This window comes from Corvus cornix, chromosome 1A (assembly GCF_000738735.6).
Source record: "Corvus cornix cornix isolate S_Up_H32 chromosome 1A, ASM73873v5, whole genome shotgun sequence".
NCBI lineage: Eukaryota > Metazoa > Chordata > Aves > Passeriformes > Corvidae > Corvus > Corvus cornix.
This window is the reverse complement of record NC_047057.1, coordinates 60,811,943-60,830,747: the sequence shown is the minus strand read 5'-3', so window position 1 is coordinate 60,830,747 and position 18,805 is coordinate 60,811,943. Positions and strand designations below refer to the sequence as shown.

General features: G+C 41.9%; 1 protein-coding gene across 1 annotated transcript in view; it reads left to right on the top strand.

The window, feature by feature from the left end:
* The first annotated feature begins 3,201 nt into the window (after positions 1-3,201).
* The window catches only part of IRAG2 (inositol 1,4,5-triphosphate receptor associated 2), a 32,661-nt gene continuing 17,057 nt past the window's right edge, over positions 3,202-18,805 (top strand). The window contains exons 1-14 of the mRNA XM_039571430.1: positions 3,202-3,276; positions 4,233-4,391; positions 5,522-5,639; positions 5,968-6,018; positions 7,116-7,193; positions 7,744-7,800; positions 9,636-9,695; positions 9,787-9,851; positions 9,938-10,037; positions 12,031-12,174; positions 12,409-12,510; positions 15,318-15,481; positions 16,902-17,016; positions 17,461-17,623. Of these exons, the coding sequence (XP_039427364.1) occupies positions 3,218-3,276; positions 4,233-4,391; positions 5,522-5,639; positions 5,968-6,018; positions 7,116-7,193; positions 7,744-7,800; positions 9,636-9,695; positions 9,787-9,851; positions 9,938-10,037; positions 12,031-12,174; positions 12,409-12,510; positions 15,318-15,481; positions 16,902-17,016; positions 17,461-17,623 (1,435 nt within the window). The 5' untranslated portion in view covers positions 3,202-3,217. The remainder of the gene's footprint in view (positions 3,277-4,232; positions 4,392-5,521; positions 5,640-5,967; positions 6,019-7,115; positions 7,194-7,743; positions 7,801-9,635; positions 9,696-9,786; positions 9,852-9,937; positions 10,038-12,030; positions 12,175-12,408; positions 12,511-15,317; positions 15,482-16,901; positions 17,017-17,460; positions 17,624-18,805) is intronic.

The following is an 18,805-nucleotide window of genomic DNA, read 5'->3' as shown; positions in this document are numbered from 1 at the left end:
TTCCCCAAATACAATTAAAGCACTTGCTTTAATCTAAAATGTCCTGTGCTAATTTGCAGGGTGTTCTTCAGTGTTTATTTTCATTCCCCTCACCTCCCTGCCATGGTTATGGCATTCAAGAATAAGCAGTGATATTTCAGGAAGTATTTATGTCTTTCTTCTCTAACTTTTCCACATGCACATAAACTTCTAGTTCCCTGGACAACAAAATGTCCTGCCTAAAGGTTTCTGTCACAGCTGGTAAGTGGAACAAGGGTTTTCAAACCACTGGATGCAAAAGCTCCAAGGTGGCTGCTGAATGGAAAAATTGGCATAAATATGTGTGTGCTGATTGCCCTGACTCTTGTATCTTGTGCCTATTCTTTCCAGATATTTGGCAAGAGAAGGGAATTGATGATGTCTTTGAAATGCGGAGCTAAGAAACGGCACCGCAATCCAGTCGACAGCATCTGCAGGAAGATTAAATCCATCCAAATGATGGACCAAGTCTCCAATCCAGCTTTGCAGATACCAAAATTTCAGTCCCGGAACTTCGACAGCCCACAGAGCAATACCAAAAAAAACCTGGAAGAAATACTGAAAGGGAGAACCTGCAGAAATCGGGAGAGTCCTTGTTCACCCTTGGTCAGCCCTGACAGTGACAGTGTTTTCTCTGCAAACTCGCCTTGTCTTGGGGCCACCTCTGACCCCTACTCTGCAAACACCACCTTCTCAATCCTTAAAAGCACTGAGAGATCCAGCAGCCCGTGGATGCCTCCCTATACCATGGAGAGCTCTTCTCCATACTGCTTTGGATCCAGGGAGGCCAATGCCCAGAACAAACCATGTGCTCTAGCAAATGCTGAACCTAAAAATGTGCAGTCCAAGCAGAAATATCTGACATCAAGTCCAAATTTATATTTCTTCACATCTGAGAAAAAGCCAGAAAGTGCTGTGGTCCAACCTCCTGTGCCGAAGATGTTTCCTTCGAGCGAAAGCGGTAAAAATGCTGAAGAAAAACATCCCCTGATTCAAAATCCTACACATCTGAACACTCAGCCTACATAGACAACATTTATTTACCACTTAAACTGGTAGCAACACATTTTAGTAGCACTCAAATCTTATAAGACTGCAAAAAGAGCTGAGGAAATTCCAAAGATTTCTCTAAAAAATATTAATGTGAATGTAAATAGTAAGGAATTAATAAGGCAAAAACTTTTTCTAATTTGGTAATTAACTTTTGGTTTAAGAGATGGAGATATTTTTAACAGTTTAAAAGATGTAGACTACTAGTAGCTTTGTTTTTATAACCAAATTTTATTTGGCTATTAATTTAAACTATGATTTGGCTATTAATATAGACTAACCTAGAAGATATATGAATTTGGGTGTTGCTCTTAGTTTGGGGGTTTTGTGGGTGTTTTGTTTGTTTGTTTTAGGGACTGCTTTCTTAACAAGTTGACTCAACTATAATGATTTCTCTACAATATATCTGGAGGGAGAGGGAAGAAATACCTGGCCTCTTAAGATGTCCTGTTTCATATGTTTACTCCAGGTGAAAGAATAAAAAAGTTTTTCAAAAATGCATGTTTAAAAGTAGATGCATGAGGTAATTTCCAGCTCAGAGGCTCAAGTTAGGGCCAGTTCTGGTTGTTATTTGGCAGTAAAAGCTCTGTTTTTATTAGAGGGGAAGCTGCTTAGTTGGTTTTGTTGTTTCAGTCATCTGGAATGAAAGTTATCATGAACAAATAAAAATGGGCAATAACAGATTTATTCTTCGCAGGAGGGAGGCAGACACTGGCCTACAAAGCTGAAAACATGTACGATGTGAGCTTGATCTGTGAAGAGGACCTGCTGACCACCATCTTCTGTGCATGTGACATCCATCACACAGGTTTGCCAGGGATTTTTCAGTGCTCTTTTGGTCTCCTCTCAACAGATTTCCAAGGTTCAGATCGTGTTATGATTCCTGAGAGATGCCAGTCTCTGACATGCTTAGGTGCTTCTGTTGTGGCAGATGCAGAATAGAAGTATAAGAGTCTGTGCCTCTTTTGCATGGTGCCTGACCCTTCCCCTGCTCTTCTTTGCAGTGTTTTAGTGCAGGAGAAATAGAGGAGCAACATGTTTCTAGGAATTACCCTCACTGCAAATGACTGTTTCTTTCTTTCAGCCTTTATGCTGTTAGAAACTTGGGACACTTCAGAGCACGAGACAATTTCTCCCAGTTCCAGCTCAAACATGGTAGAATCATGGAATGGTTTGGGTTGGAAGGGACTTTAAAGATCATCTTGTTCCAAGCCCGTGCCATGGGCAGGGACACTTTCCCCTACCCCAGGTTGCTCAGAGCCCCATCCAGCCTGGCCCTGAGAGAAAGGATTAGTATTGTGTGTCAACTTTTGTTTCTCTTGAACTGAAATCCACAAAATTAGGAATGTAAAAATCAAGTTTACTGTACTAGAAAAAACCCAAAAACCACCACCACCAAAAAAACCCTACAACACAACAAACAAGATCTCTAAACCGTTTTTTTCCAGGACACACTACAATTGCAGGGATCAGTTGCTTGTCTGCAGCTCTTGAGGGCACTTGGATGCAGTGCAGTTCAGTAGTGTGGCCTTTTACAGTTTTTTTATAATGCCTTGCCTGGCTTTGGAGCCTGACCCCTGTTTCTGCTTTAGGAAAAGTGGCAGTGTCCAAAATAGTTGATTATTTGAGACATACAACCAGTCGGGGATCAGAGGACAGTGGTCTTGAGGAGCTGTGCAACATGCTTGACCCAGAGCACAAAGATATCTCCATGGATCTGGAAACATATCAGGCCATCATGGGAGAGTGGATTGAAGACCGTAAGAGGAAATGGTAACAGCATTTTAATAAATTTCTCTCATAATGCTTCTGTGAAAACAGGAGATATAAACTTCCCCTGTGACTCTGGAAAGAAGGTGTTATTGGGGCACCATGTCCACAATATTGGGTTTGGCTGAAGTTTTGTGTTACAAAGCTGGTAAGCAGCCCAGTGTCCTGCTGATTTTGTGACCCTTGATGCTCCCTTCTTTCAGGGAAGAAGGTGCTACTGAAGAATCATCAGCAAGCATGGAGGACCTGGAATTTCAAGTACCTAGAAACATCTCTGAAGGTGCATGATGTTTTCCTCTGTTTCTGTTCAGGAAAGCTCCACTTTCTTGCTTTATAACCAAAACCCCCACCTCTTTCAGCCAAAAAGACACATGTCCGGATGAATGTTACGTCAGGAAGCCTGGAGGCCTTTGGGGGTGATGTGTCTAAAGGAGACATGTAAGTCCACTTAAGCAATTCCTTCTCAGAATGTAGTATTGAATTACTTACAGAACTTCCTAGAACCTCTGTTTTGGAACACTATCCTGGCAGAGTTTAATGTTCACCTCAGTCTGCAGGAGTTCTTGGTGCTGTCACCTTCTTCCTCACAGCTTCTGCTGAGACTTAAAAACACACCAGTAATTTTCCTACTGAGAGCTTGGTGCTTCTGTGTCCATTTGCCTTTTTAATTCCCTGTGGTCAGAGATTTGCCATGTGTTTCCCTGTTTAAACTGGTTCCTTCCCTTCACCAAATTCTTAGTTGTCTACAATAAGACATTATGCCCTGAAAAATCTGATCTTGGTTTTGTTTGGGGCTGTTTTTCTTATGATAGGGAGCTTGTTGGGTTTATCATAGTAGTAGCAGTTATGTCTATGACTTGGACTCCGTTAATAGCAAAGCACTTAACAAAGAGGAGAAGTTTCATTTGCAATTCATGCATAGTCAGAAATCCAAGATCTGCTCTGTAATGCTTGCCTATAATTTCTCAGGACCTCAGAAGAGCGATCCTCATTCAAGTTTTGGTTGAAAGCATAAGTGGGGGATGGCTTGGGGAAAAGAAAGGATCCAGAAATTGCAGAGTGAATACAGAAGCATAGTTAGTGGCCCAAGAGGTGATTAGTTTAAGGCATTTTGATACAGACATCCAGCTATGGCACTTGTCTGGCAGAAAACTTCAGCTGTAGGGAGCAGAAAAAGTGCTTAAAACCAAAACTGTTCTTGGTGTCCATAAAACTGGAGAACTGACCTGAAGATGCTCCACGACCTCTGTGCAGAGCAAATGACTGGACACTGCAGCATCACAAGTCCTCTATGGGCTCTCCTCTGGCCTTGATCTGTGCATTAGGATGTTTTAAAAGTCTGCAATAGATCAAATCACCTTTCTCAGTCTTTCCTGGCTTTCTTACTGGGACAGGGAGACCTCTGACTTGATAGCCTGTGTTGCGGACCTGCAGTACAACAACCAGAAGCTTCAGGAAGAGAACAACAAGCTGAAGCTCACCCTGGAAGCTGTGGATGAGACCAACAACAAGCTCCTGGCAGATAATGAGCATCTACATCAACAATTAAAAAGGTGGGGGACCCTGATGGCACCAGGCCTGCCATGGGCAGAGCTGTGTTCTTCCAGCCTTGCTTTCATGCTTTTCTCCTCACCAGTTCTTCACCACAGTGGCTTTCTTGACTTTATGTAATATCTGTAAGGTTTAGCCCTCTTGTCTGATTGTTCTGCTCTGTCCCTCCTGGTTCTTAGAAAATCATTCATCTCAGAGCCAGGTTTCTGCAGCATGTGGTGGTGTGGGTACACACAGGGAAAAATCTCAGGGTAAAACAAACAAAGTAACAACCAAAAAAAAGGAAAGAAAAGGAAAAAAAAAGGCTTAATATTACCAAGAGAACAGCCAAGCACTGGAAGGCTTCCAATCCTAGACCACACTCTTGTTGCCAAGCAGAGGGGAAATGAGTGTCTGAGAGCTGTTTTGCTACTCATTTGCAGGACTGAGGTGAGTTGTGTCACTTGTTCAGTGTTTCTGTAGCCTGGGGACATATCAATGCCACAAGTACAAGCCTATTTTTCATTGTGTTCATCTGGTCTAATTAATTACACTGTGATATGGCTTGGTCCACTGCCAAACTGCTCCCAGGATTTTTGGGGGAGATTAAGGCAAGAGTTGTGCAGGGTAGCTGGCGTGGGACATGTGCCCTTCTGTGGGACCACCTGCTCTGGGATGCTCTGCAGGATAGAGTTAGCTTGGAAAAGGGCCTATTGTGACTTTAATACACATGATTTGGGGTTTATCAGATCAGGGTAAGAAAATGGTGCAGAGCTTATCCCGGAAAACTGAACTGAAATGGTTTCTCCAACTGTAAACTGTGAAGTGTTGTAAAGATAGGTTTGTGCCCAGGTTACCTGATACATTTAACTGTAACAAGCTAAAATTTTAATATGTTTAACATGGCTTTGTTTGCCTGGGGTTTCATCCCTCACTGTAAGGGTGGAAGGGGGTGATAAATAGGAAGTAGAACCATGAGCCTTTGCTTCCTGGGCAGAAATGATGGGTTTAAACTTGATTGTTGCTCTTCTGTTAAGTCTCTGTGCCAAAAAATAAGTCCTTGGTGGCTTCTAAAAATATTCTATTTCCAGCCTATCTAAACAACCAGCATTAACTGGCTAAAGTTTCTCTGAATTTGCTTCCCCCTGTGCAGCATCCAACACTCTGTGTTGAAAGCCAAATCACTGGAAGAAGAACTAGAGGAAGCAAGAAACAACCTGAACCTGTCAGAAGAGAAGAGAGAGCAGATTCTCTGGCAGAACAAACAGCTTGTAGGTGCTCTTCCTTCTTGGTTTGCCTGGTACAGCACCTCACACCTTGCTGTAACAGTGCTGTGGCCGCTCAGGCTGTTAAAAATCAGAAGTAAGACCTTCTCTGTACCTTCAGTGAGGGTTCATGAGGTGCACCAGCCTCAGCTGTCCCCTTACTGTGTGCTCTCTGAAACAAAGGGATTCAACACCACAGCTCTGGATGTGTTTGTGCTCTGTTCCTTTTTGAATTCCTTTTGAATCTGACATGCTAAAACCAACTATTTTGTTTTTCTCTTTTTCTATTATTTCTTTTCCTTTTTTTTTTTTTTCTCCTCATAAACTTGATCAGGAAAAAGAAAATCAGTCTCTCAACATCAAAGTTACTTCTCTCCAGGAAGAGGTAAAATAAAGTCATGATTTGATGTGCTCTTGCCTAGCTAAAATTTGCCATTAAGAAACTAAATGTTTGTCAGACTTTGAAAACTGGCATGCTAATTAGGTTATCAAAATATGTAACATTTTAAAAGGATGATTTGTCATAAAACTTTGTATCTTGGGGTTGTGCTGTGCTTCAGATTTTCCACTTGCTGGATAAGTAAGGATATGAGGTTAGGGAAGCATAGGGACAAGCTACTTCTCTCCCACCACCACCTTTTTTCCAAGATTTATAGGCAAATTCCATGTATTTCTGGTTCCCACAGCTATAAATACACAAAAGCTATATTGAAACAATCTCTATCCAGCACTTCATTTCATATTCACTTCTGTTTTCCTCCCTTAAGATACAAAGGAGAAACCTTGTATAGAGCTGTAACATTAAAATATGCAGAAAAAAAAAATGCAGTGGGTGGGTCTCCACTCACAGATGGCTCCATTGACACTGACCAAGGATGTACAGGAGGTTTTTAGGGAATGCAGCTACATTAGCAGTGTATCCCTAAGCTTGTTTTTTTTTTTTTATTCAGAGGAAACCGGTTCATTCTTACTCTTTTTTTTTTTTTTTTTTTTTTTTTTTTTTACTCATTGGAGCAAATATTTTATAAACCAGTTTTTATCAGGTGATAAAACATTTTAATGCTTGCTTACCGAATGTATTTCAGACTATTCAGGGGGAAATGGAGAAACAGGTTAAATCCAACATAGTAATGAAAAGAAGCACCTTAAGATCAATCTTTCTGCAAAGCTCCTTAGTCCAAATAGCTATTAAACCACATCTTTCTGAAAACAATGCTGCAGGGCATTTTCTTTAGCTTTTGAGGTCTGGCAGTGGTTATAAATCACATTTTGAGGGGTTTTCTCTTTTACCAGTGCTCTGGGTGGGAAAAGGAGCAGAAGCAGTTTTGGTGGGGCAAACACATGCAATGTATGTGCAAAAATGCTGGTAGTGCTCGAGAGTAGGCAGCAGCTTGGGGGTGGAGATGTCAGTTTTTCCTGGTTTCTTCAAGGAGAAGCTGTCAATCCATTCAGCTGTGCCTAAACACTCTCTGTCTTGTTTAGATTATTAGGAACAGCATGGACACCGATGGGCTGCAAAAGAAGATTTTGGAGCTGTCTAAAAATGCAGCACAACTTCAAGTAAGCATTTTGAAGCTGGGAGGAATAAAAAGTCAACCTGTAGTTCATTTGGGTCTAGTGAAGGGGGAGTTCCTGCTGCTGGAAGGCAGACAGCCATGAACCTCTCTACATTGATGGACTGCAATGAAATAATAGCTTGGATAGTGTGACAGCTTTCAGTAAGGAAATTGCTGTCTGGAGGCTAAAAACTGGGCTGATAGAAACAGTCCAAAGTTTTGTCCTTTCCTCCAAGTTAAGCTCTTTTTGGATACCTTTCCCTCACTATTCAAGAAAGTATATTAAGGTCATGCTTTGGGAGATGTTGCTGGAAATATTGGCCTGGACAGATGAGAGGAAACAAAGGTGTCTGAAAGTTGAGAATGCTTTCATTCTTTGGGTACAAGACTTGTACTTTGAAACAAATACCACACAAGGTACTCAAAGAAAAATTTGATTTTTCTAAGCAAGGAACATTGATACTCTTTTTCCCTTCCTAATAGCAAGTAGGAACAGACTTTTATTATAGTCTGTACTGATGGCTGGGTTTACTTTTGGTCTTTTCGTTCTTCAGATCCAAGCCCATATCTATGAGAGCACTGTGCTGAATAAAGAGGCAACCCTGATCCAGGTTAGTTGCTTTTACTTCATTACTGACTGAAAACCACACAATCACAGAATAGTTGGGGTTGGAAGAGACCTTAATGATACCTTGTTCCAACCCCCTGCCATGGGCAGGGACAGCTTCCACTGGCCCAGGTTCCTGGTCTGCACTGATGGGATGATTTGTAAAAAGGCAAGGCAGTAGTATTCACTGTGGCACTCTTATTTCTACTCTTCTCACACTGCAGAACCTGATCCTATAAATGGCTTCAAAGTAGGCGAGCTCTACTTTAGGACCTGGTTATGAGTCAGCATAATTAAAGGTTTCAGGATTTTACTTGCTTTTTCTTTTTTTTTTTTTTTTAAATCACAACCTATTAAAACAAACTTGCAAACTTCAGACAAAATGTCCAGAAATTTCTAAAGTCTACTTCCTTCAGCAGGGACCTACAGAAGGTCTTTCCCTTCATGACTTTTACTGAAGTTGTTTGTGTCAAATTAGAAATGGTGGCTTGGAGCCCACTGGAAAAGGAAATCTGTCCTTTTATTACAGAGGTGTAATTGCCTAGGCTTTGCTGAGGACTGAACATTTCTTGCATTATAGACAAGAACACAAAGATATAAGACTATACAAACGTGTTGGCTTTCTCTGGATTCATGAATTATGCAAAGAGCCTTCTATGCTAGTGGAGTTTCTACTTAGCAGAACATGGTATAAATCTCCTGATAAAATATTTGACTCTTGGGCTCCCTGCAAAGTGGCTGCAGCTGAATTCAAATAGTAACAAAGAGAACTGAACTCCAGTGTGATTCAGCTGATAACTTTGTAGCTGTTTTAATAGTTTTGGTTTGGTTGATTGTTTTTCCAGAAGCAGCTTAAGGGTACAAATTTATTAAATTCTTCTTTTTTTTTTTTTTAAAGTACCTTTCACTTTCTTGTAGTTGAATGATTCAAAGCTTTTGTGAGCTCTGTAGTATCATTTTATTTCAACAAGACTCTCTTAGTCTATTGACTAAATGGGAATTCTGAAAGTAGACTGCTAAATTACGTGTGGATAAACGTGTGTGGTTGGTGTAATTTTGAAGAAACTGGTGTGGAAAACTGGCTTTACTTGTTGGCATTAGGATAATCTGGTTCTAAAACCTCACTTTTCCTGCTTAGCTTTCTGTGCACTTCATCTCTTTCAAAAACCTCAATGATTTTTAAAGAGAGAGTAGGAAGAACTCATAAAGGTGTGAGAGGACAAGAGCTCCTACTCGAAATTCCTGTTTTCTCTTATAAATTCTCTGCTGTCTATGCAGTGCCTTTTATTTGAATGGCATAACCTGACTGGAGCTCATTGCTAGTTGCTAAGAAAGGTTCTTCTTCTACGAATTCCTCATTCCTACCATGAGGGCTGACTCTTTTTCAGCCCTTCTGTTAGGTCATGTTTAATCTATGGAGTGCTACACTCTAATAATGAAAAACAATTACAGTAAACTTGGAACATTGCAACTTGTTCTCAGGGTCAGTTGGGATTAAAACTCATGCTGGAATATAATATAGATCATGTTTTAAGCTAAAACTAGAGTGCTTCTGTCTAACTCTAATTTGTTGGACCTGAAACCAGGTAAGTAATAAATTAAAGTACAGCACCTGGAAATGAGGGTTTGTCTCCTTAATTCCAGCAGTTAGGTAGAAAAGATCATCTGAGTGCTTTTTATTAGTTAATATGCATGGTAACTCACTGTATTCTTTTAAATTCACAACTATTTTTATGTCATAATCAGATTGCTGCTCAAGCTAAATCATACCTCTCACTGCTGCGATGGAGGATCGAATGTAATTTTTTTGTTGTTTTTTTTTCTCCACAATCTCTGCAGAAGGAGCAGAATATCAAGGAACTCAAGTTAACCATTGTGGAGTGTTCCTCGATAATAGAGGTATGGGTTTGGTTTGGGCTGTGTGAGGGAGGGCCTGTGCTGATCCTGTGTGGCAAAGTCAGCCTCTGACGAAACCCCACGGATGTTTTAGACACTGCGGGCTGAAAAGAATAAACTGCTGGAGAACATCCAACACATGCAGCAAGAGCTGATCTCGTGAGTATTGTGACCAAATCCCAGGAAAGGTGGCTCATCAGAAATCCAAAAAAGACTGACACATAATTTTTTCCTGCCCCTTTCAGGAATGGGTTGAGTTTCCCATTGTTGTGTAAATTTAACAGCAATATTCCTGAAGGGATTAATTCACTGCACTGTGAACTGGAGCTTGCACAGTCTTCTGAGGTATGAATTAAACCTTAAATTAATCTTTTGGCAGTTGTCTTGCATCAGCAGAGGCATAACAAAGCTCGTTCCCTGTAGGTGATTAGACAACTCTGGAATCTGAAGCCGTTAATCCTAGCATGTAAGCACAGAATGAGGAGGTTGCAATATTGTCCCAAGCACCTTGGAGAAAGCCCAAAGAAGAGCAAACAGAACACTTGTAGATATAAAAAATTAGCTCATAGTATCCTAGAATGGCCAGGTTTGGACAGAACCTTAAAGATCATCCAGTTCCAACCCCCCTCTGCTCTCCAAAGTAAATCTGGAGGAGCTTGGGTCATGCGTTTAGCTGGCAGAAGAACAGACTGATGGGAAAAGATATCAATTTTCCAATATAAAAAGGCTTCTATGCTGCAGAAAGTAACTGACAGTCTGCTTCTTGTGCTGCCTACACCAGACATGAACAATGATTTTTTCAGTTGTGAAAGAGGAGACTTCTTTTTTCTCTGAAGCCTAATGTAGTGAGAAAGGAAATTCAGCATTAGAGTGAGCATCTTAATAAAGTTGTTGGGTCTTCATCTAATGTATTGTTAAGGGACTCTGATAAGCATCTCTGGCAGTAAACCAAATGTATTTAAATGAATAAAATATGTTATTTATATAAATAGAGGATAATGATTAGACTAAAAGACTTTAATCAGAATTATTTACTTATAACTACTTGTACAGTGCACTAGCTATTAAATCAATAATTTCAAAGCTAGCTTAATAATTATTCAATAGAGTTTGTTGTTACTCACCCATGTTGATGACCATGGGCAAATCTTCTGTTCAGCTTTGAGGAATAACTTTGAGGGGTGTCCCCACTTGAGGGAGGGATGTCCACACACACCTTGATTGAAGGGGTGTGTCAGAAGCCCCTGACTTTAAAAAGTGGGACTGGGCTTTTATGGTATAAAGTGATCAACTGTCAGACCTTTCCAGGCCAGCTGTGCCAGCTCAGTTGGTTCCCTTGTCAGGAGCTTTACCTTGCCACTTCCTGCCAGTTTCTGTCAGGAAACAGTGTTCTTCACATCCTCAGAACTTTTCATTTTGGGATCGAGGGATCAGGCTGGTCTTGGCATTCTCCAATGCCAACAGCAGCATGATTCCCCTTCTCTATCCACCACTGATAATTTTTGCAGGTAGGGTATTGCTGAAGCCGTTTTACCCCAGTTTAGGTGGAGCATCCTGCTACAATTATGCCTTTGGTTCTGATTTTAAACTGAGCTATCCTGTTCCCATTTCCTTAGACAATCCATGGAGTCTCATCCTTCTCTGTGTGCTGTTTTCCCCTCAGATACAAGCTGTACAGCACAGCTGACAGCAGAGAGATGCTGCTAAGCAATTGCTGCTTATTTTTGTACGAGGTGCATTTGCAGAGTTCACATTTGTAACAACAACCAGAAAAATGTACAAATGGACTAAAACTTCAGGCTTGGGAAGGAGAGGTAGGCTTGGCTAGGCAGCTTTGAAGAGTTAAGGTACCTTATCTCAAATCGCAGCTCCCCAGAGCTCCAGTGAGTCACTGTTTGCCCTTCAAACGCTGCAGTGAGACACGATTCCACCGAGTCACCTGTAAAGCAAGGAAGGGCTCTGCTTATTCATCACTTGGTAAAGCCTCTTCAGAATCAAGATAACTAATTACTGACTTCCTCTTGCCTACCCCGACATGAATATTTACACTGGATCACTCAGCAGCTTGGCTGGCTTGCCTTTTTTTTGGTTGGTTTTTTTGTTTGTTTTGGGTTTTTTTTTTTTGTGTGTTTGTTTTTGTTGTTGTTGTTGTTGGTTTTTTGAGTCCCCATTGATGTGATGAGTTTGACAAAGCTTTTCCAAGCCTGAAGTTTCAGTAGCACTGACCTTCTGGTAAATACAGAGCAGGGGTACTTTAGGAAAGTCTAAATGTCACTGATGCTGGTTTCTAATAAGGGGATGTCAAAATAAACTAGCTGGGTCTTCCATCTCTTCAAAGATTCTCAGGACTGAATGGACATCCCTGGATGAAACACTGGACCGTGAAGTGCTGCTTTTGCTTCAGGGGCCTGAATATGCAGGAGAAAAATTCAAGACTATCATGCAAAACCTGGTCAGTGGCAAAGCTTACATGGATAACAATGTTGTTTTGATCAGCAATTTAACTTGGAATTTTCCAGGCATTGATAATCAGATTGTTTACTCCTTTTGCAAAAATAAGAATAGTTTGAGAGTAGAGGGGGGCATAGTTTAACAATATCACTTGGCACCTACTCTAACTTATATCCTGGGTAATTCTGGGCAGAGTTGTTCTAGATGAGCACTACAAATGCCAGAGTTTGGGGGGAGTTGTTTTGAGGTTTATTTTGTTTTTCAGCAAGAGGAAGCCTCTGAAGCAGAGGAGCTTGTCACGGCTTCATTAGAATGGGTAAAAGACCCTGATGAGGACATGCAAGAAGCCTGGGAAAGAAAACTTGTGGTGAGTAACTTTCTCTGAAGCCTTTAGTGAAATGGTGGGGCTGTGCAAAAACTCCAGGTGGGTATCTTGCCGCTGCATGATGCGTATGCTAATTGCTGGAGATCAGAGTCTGTGGGTCAGAAATGGAGAGAAATATTTTTGACTGGGTTTTTTTGAAGAAAAGGATGATCACTTACATGCTGTGCTCTTGCTGGCTTGTCTTGGGCAAGAGCTCCCTTTGTTCAAACCCCTTGAAGGAAAGGGCAGATGGAGCGGGTCAATTAGCAGAGGAAAATGAGGTCAGTGGCAACACCGTGTCCTGTGAACAATGAAGCTTTTCTGCCCACTGCCTGTTTGTGTGCCTTGAACCCACTTCCCCCATGCTCTGAATTTGGTGATGGCACTGGATGGTCTCACCATCAAGAGGAGTGATGAGGCTTTATAACCAAATTTCCAGATCAAAACCTTCACAGGGTTTATTTTGTTGTGAAAGGCAAAGAGTTCTGCTTTTACTGGGTATATTCCACAGGAAAACTTTCAACAAAACCTTGTTTTACAATTTAATCTTGCATAATGCACTTCTCCTGTTCCTCATACCTCTTGTGAGGCTTGCAAGTAAGGACTTTTGCTCAAGGTACTGGTAGAAATATCTTCCCCATGTAGTAGCAGGTGCCTTTGGACACAACTAAACGCTCTTGTTCCTTCCTCCTCTCCCCTGTAACAGCACAGTTTCTGAAATTTCCATCTTATTGGACGTGGCTTTTTCTCTAACCTGTTTCTTCCTGCTGATCTGTTGTTAGGAATGCTCGAACAACCTCAAGCTGTACTTTAATGCTGTTTTTCAGCTCCCTAATGGATGTCAAACCCCTCAATCCATCTCCCTTGGGTGACAGCAGGTGCCACCAGGGGATGTGCTGCTTGCAGTTGTTGGTTCTTTGGGCAGAAAACTGCCCTTCTCTTTTCTTCTGGTGCTGCAGAATGTTGTAGCTGGGCCTCTTAATGTCTCCTGGGCAGGGCTGCAGCAATCACTGGGAGCCATCCAGTTCAGGAGCCAGGTTTGTTAATAATTTTTCTTTAGGTAAATCCTGAAACCTTCCTCTTAGAGAAGGTGCAATCATCTCAGTATCTTCACCCAGATGTGACTTTGGGTAGACTCAAGGAAACTGCTGGCTCATGAATTGCTGTAGCTTTTTGATCTTGACTGGAAACCTCCTCCTTCAAAGCTGTCAGAGCTCAAAAACGCTTGTGAAGTTACATTCACGTTGGGATCATATTCCTGTTAAACATGTGAAGCTAAAAAACTTTCAGTGTGGGGGTTGGAGTTGATTGTGGCAAGTGAATCCTATTCCGGCTGCTAAAGAGTGATGCATTTGGAAACTGAGCTAACAGAGGATCAAGAAAGAACAAAATCCTTTAAAAATAAAAGGTCTCATCCTTTTATTTGGTGGGGGATGAGAAGTGACTTCATGTCAAAAATTATCTTCAACTAGACAGAAGAAGCCAGATATGTGTGAAATTTTGTGCACGGAGCTGAGCAACAGTGGATCCGATAAAAAAGAGATTCAAAGTAGCTTCTTCCAGCCTTAGAGGAAGCACATGGTCCAAGATTTAATGTTTGACAACAAAAGTTGTCACTAGAAGCCTTGCCCACCATTTCCTGTGAAATACATTGTGGCCATGTTTTATTGGGTTTAGTATTTCCAAGTATGTCTAAAGGATATTAGGCATTAAAGTGAATTTGAAATGTGCTTATGTTTTTGTGCATATATACACATATTTAAGTAGATATAGACAGCGACAGCAAAATATTTTTCACCCTTCTACTGGCAGATAAGACTGGCACACGTGCCCTGATAAGCCTATACCACTTAAGTGTCAAAATCATGGTATTTCTACTAGTGAATGCTGCCTGCCTCGGCTGAGAAGCAGATCCTCAGGATGTGGGCAGTTGCACATGGTCACATCCCATGACATCCTAGGAAACCTATCAGCAAAACCGCTTTTGGTTTTTTGTTTTGGTTTTTTTTTTTTTTTAAAGCATGATACTTGATGTGCTATTTTTTTTTTTTTTGAAGCTCATGAACATCTGACTCCAACTTGCAAGCAGATAACGTGGCCTGTGTTTGTAAGATTGATGTTTTCCCCTTAGAATTGTTGCAAAATCCCAGGAATATAAACTTCATTCTTTCCTGACCTCTGTTTGACTCTCATTAAGCATTCTTTAAAAGCTGAGGACACTCTTTCATGTGTTCAGTTGAGCAAGGTCAGAGAGAGAGTACTGGATTCTTTTCCTCAGTACTTTATACTCCAAGTCACTGTTCAGAGAAATAGAGGGCTCAGTTTTACCTAATATTTAATTTTTACCCTTTTCTTCTTTTTCTTCCTACAAACCAGAGGTAAATCTAAAAGCCTGTGTTATGGGGATCATCCCTGGAAAAGATCATCTGCTAGGCATGTACGACAAACTGAAATATGATTTTATTGGTTCTTGGTTATTTCATTTATTTTGTTGTAATATGAACTCAATTTGGTACCAGTGGACTTAGTTGTACTTTGAGGAAAGGGCCACAGAAGCCTTAATTATCAATTTTAGGGCTTCCTGCAGGATGGCCATTATTAAAACTTCCTTTTATAAGCTACAGGTTTTGTTGCTGTGTCTGGGCACCTTGCTGGTGGAGCTTTAGCTTTACTGCTGACAGTGTGGGATGTAGGTGATGATATTAATTGCTGCAGCAGGGAACTCAATCCTCACCATGTAAATTGAGGCTCTGGCTCATTCTCTGGCTCTGCTCCTCCTCTAACCACATGGCAACTTCAAAATTCCACAGGCTCTCAAGCAAGAGCTAGGAGAAAAAAGACATCTTTGGACCCAGAAACTCCAGCTCTTGGAAAAATGCAAGGATTCGTTGGACAAGGATTTTATTCGAGTGGCAGGCAACCTGAGGAGAACCAAGACAGAACAGCTTCACCTAAGGAAAGAGCTCTCTGCTAGGTACCCCTTCAAAGCCATGTGTGTCTTTTTTTTTTTTTTTTTTTTTTTTTTTTTGGTGGGGATTGGGTTTTGCTTGGCTTTGGTTTTTTATTTTGTGGGGTTTTTTTGGGTTTTTCACTGGTTCCTTAGCTGTTTAGTATTTTATTTTGGGGGGGTTTGTGGAGCAAAGTCTGCTGAATTCTCAAGAATTTTTCACACAGAGGAAGTGATCTTCTGTTTTGGAGAGTGGATCTGGTTTTAGCACAACGTCTACACTGTGTGGGAGTTAAGGTTTGTGTCTGAACTGATGTACAGTCTTGGAGGTGTCTTTGAAAACACCAGGGAGACCACAGACTGAGAAGTTAAAGCATGAGGGCACTGCCTATTGAGCAGGTGCAGCCATTAAAAAAACTGGTGGGTTTGTGTGAAGCAGGAGAGCTGTAAAATATATCTGCAGGTATTTTTGCTTTGGGATACAGTTGCTAGGCTCAGGGAAGATGATGTCTCAATTCCCCAAGGGTGTAGCTTAAATGACTTGCCATTAAATATGAAAATGTGACTTTATTGGCGTAGGGCTCTTTCTATGAGTTGTGATCTTAGAAACAGGATCATAAAATGGCCTGGGCTGCAAAGGACCTTAAAGATCATCTAGTTCCAAGCCCCTGCCATGTGCAGGGACACCTTCCACTATCCCAGGTTGCTCAGAGCCCCATTCCTGTATTTGGGATGTCCCTAGGGCCTGGCAGCCCCCAGAGCTGATGCAGAGCAGTTGTACCACACTGACTTTTGCTGACTTACCTTCCACTGAACCACCTCCCACATGCTCTCCCTCCGCTCGTAAAAGAGCTGATAAAATACTGATGGCTTGGTTTCTTAAAGCTGTCTCTGTGTCAAAATTGCTTGTGATGATAGCAACCAAAAAAAAAAAGTGAAAGTGAATTAGAGGGGAAATGGGCAAAGGTTTCTGCAGTGGGAAAGAAGGGTTTTGCTGAAAGCTGTCCTCTTCAGCACCGGTTCTGATGGTATCTGCTTGCAGTCAAGTGAAGTTCCCTCTAAAACACTAAGAAATCAAACCAGTGAAGCAGAAGTAGCTCCAGGGTACCTTTTTCTAGGATGACTGACTGTATCCAACCACTATTTCTCCCAAACCCTGAGAAAAACACATTCTTTTGTCCATTGCAAAAGCTTGCCCCACTGAGCTCTTGCTCCTTGTGAGTTCTCTGGTGATTCCTCTGTGGTACCCAGACACATCACAGAAAGCCTTCATCCCTTTCCTGCTGTAGAAAAACCATGTGTGATTCCCTGGTTCTGGATCCTGGGGAGCTGCAGTGTGTAACAGCTGACTTTTGGTGCGTGTCCCAGTAACCAGAGTGTCACCTCCTGGGCCAGCCTGCTCCAAGACGTCACTAACGGGCTGTGGTTTGTGCTCTCTCCCCTGCAGGCAACACGAGTTGGAAACTGTCAAACAGCTACAAGAAGAAACTGCTGGCCAGGCAGAAGCCCTGGGTTTAGAGCTGCAAAAAGCCACCAAGAAGCTGGAGGATGCCAGCAAACATGTAAGGGGCAGCCCAGTTCCCTCTGTGTGGGGCACCAGGAGATGTAAAGGGCCACGACCAGCGCACGGCTGCCCTTGGGGAAGGGAATCGCGTATTCGGAATGGTGTGCCTCCCTGCAAAAGTGGAACCAGCAGAGGAAGTAAAATTTGAGGGGGTGGTGACAACAGTTTGCTGATGAAAGAGGCAGCATTGCATATTTGTGGTGGCTTAAAAAAAAAAAAAAGAGAAAAGAGAAAAAAAAGCCCAAAAATAGCCTCCATACACAGTCCACCCCAGCGTAAAAATGCAGAAGTTCAGAGGGAGCTTTATCACTTCCTGAGAAAGAACAGATGCAGTTTAGTTTCATTTACATGAACTGTAGAGGCTCCTTGTGCTAGCCAGGCTGCTTTATTTTATTTTTTTTTAATTCCTTTCTTTTTTCCCTAAATATTGTTTTGTGCTTAGGCGGAGGATCAAGTTGAAGCATTTCACTCTGCCTGTGAGGAAGCAGCATCCTTGAAGAGCAAGTTGGAGGAAGCCATTTCTGAGCAGCAGAAGCTCAGGGATGTGAATACAGCTTTAGGAAGCACTTGCCAGTTCCTTCAAGAAAAGGTGGAAGACCAGAGAAGTGAGTAACTCTTGGCAATGTGCCAGCATTCACTTTTTGCATGGGCAAGTACTTTAGGGTTTAGTTACATCAAGGGAGAGCAGGATCGATCTGTAGGTCATCCAGTAAAATGCTCTGTGGAGTCTTGCTTTTTGTTTTGGGGCTTTTTTCCTTTTTTTCTACTTTTCCTTCTCCTTGAAGAGATCTGCCACCATCTGAGTTGAGAAGAAGGTGGGATCCCAAGGGAGTGGGTGTTGGGATCCACCAAAGCTTCAGAAGCTCCCGATGAAACCCCTAGTCCTAGGAGGGAAGATCAGTAACTCCATGGGTGGCACAGGTACTCCTTTACCAAAGGTGTTGTTCCCCACCTTATCCCTAACAAAGCCATCCCTCTTTCTTAAGCTTCCTGAACCAAATAGACCTGATTCTTGTACACTCTGTGTCCTGCTTGTGTTTGCTCTGTGTTTTTGAATGACTGCATGGTGTTAGGCTGCTCTGTTTAGTGGAAAGCAATCCTGTCACTGCCTCGTGCACGTGCAACTTCTGCCAGAGCCATGGAAACTTCATATTGCCTCTTTCTTACTCACTTCCTGACATCAGCACCTCGGTAGCCTGGGCAATTAAATAATGCAGTGGTCTGAGTCCAGAACACGCAGCTTTTTCTTTCCTAACTCTGGAGTCTGATCACTTTCTTATAGAAAAGAGATTTGACTGATTGAAACCCTCTGAATGTTTTGGCCTCAGGCATGCGCTTACCATATATGCCCAACATATATATGTGCATAACAAACAACTCCATGTGAAACCACGGTTTGTCTTGCATGAAAAATTCCCTGGGACCCTTTGCTTTAGCTGTAAGGCACGACTTTGCACTGATGTGGCAGAAACAGCCCCAGACTCTGCTTGCCCCAGTCTGATCAGTGTTTTGGTGTTGTTCATGTGTATGTGCTCAGGTTGCTTTCATGCTTCCCTCAAACTGTGCAGCTGCTTCAGTTTGCTCTTAGCAAGAGGCATGACAGTGGAAATAGTTTGTCATTTTCCAGCTCTGAATAGATGAAGTTCTTCTGTAAAGTGAGCTTGAGTAGATTGAGAGAGAACCCCAGATATGTGAGACTGGTGCCACTGTGACTAAAAAAAACTCAACAAAAAAAACCAAACCCCAAAGAGACCCCCAAAAAAACCCCACAACCCTGAAAATGGCTA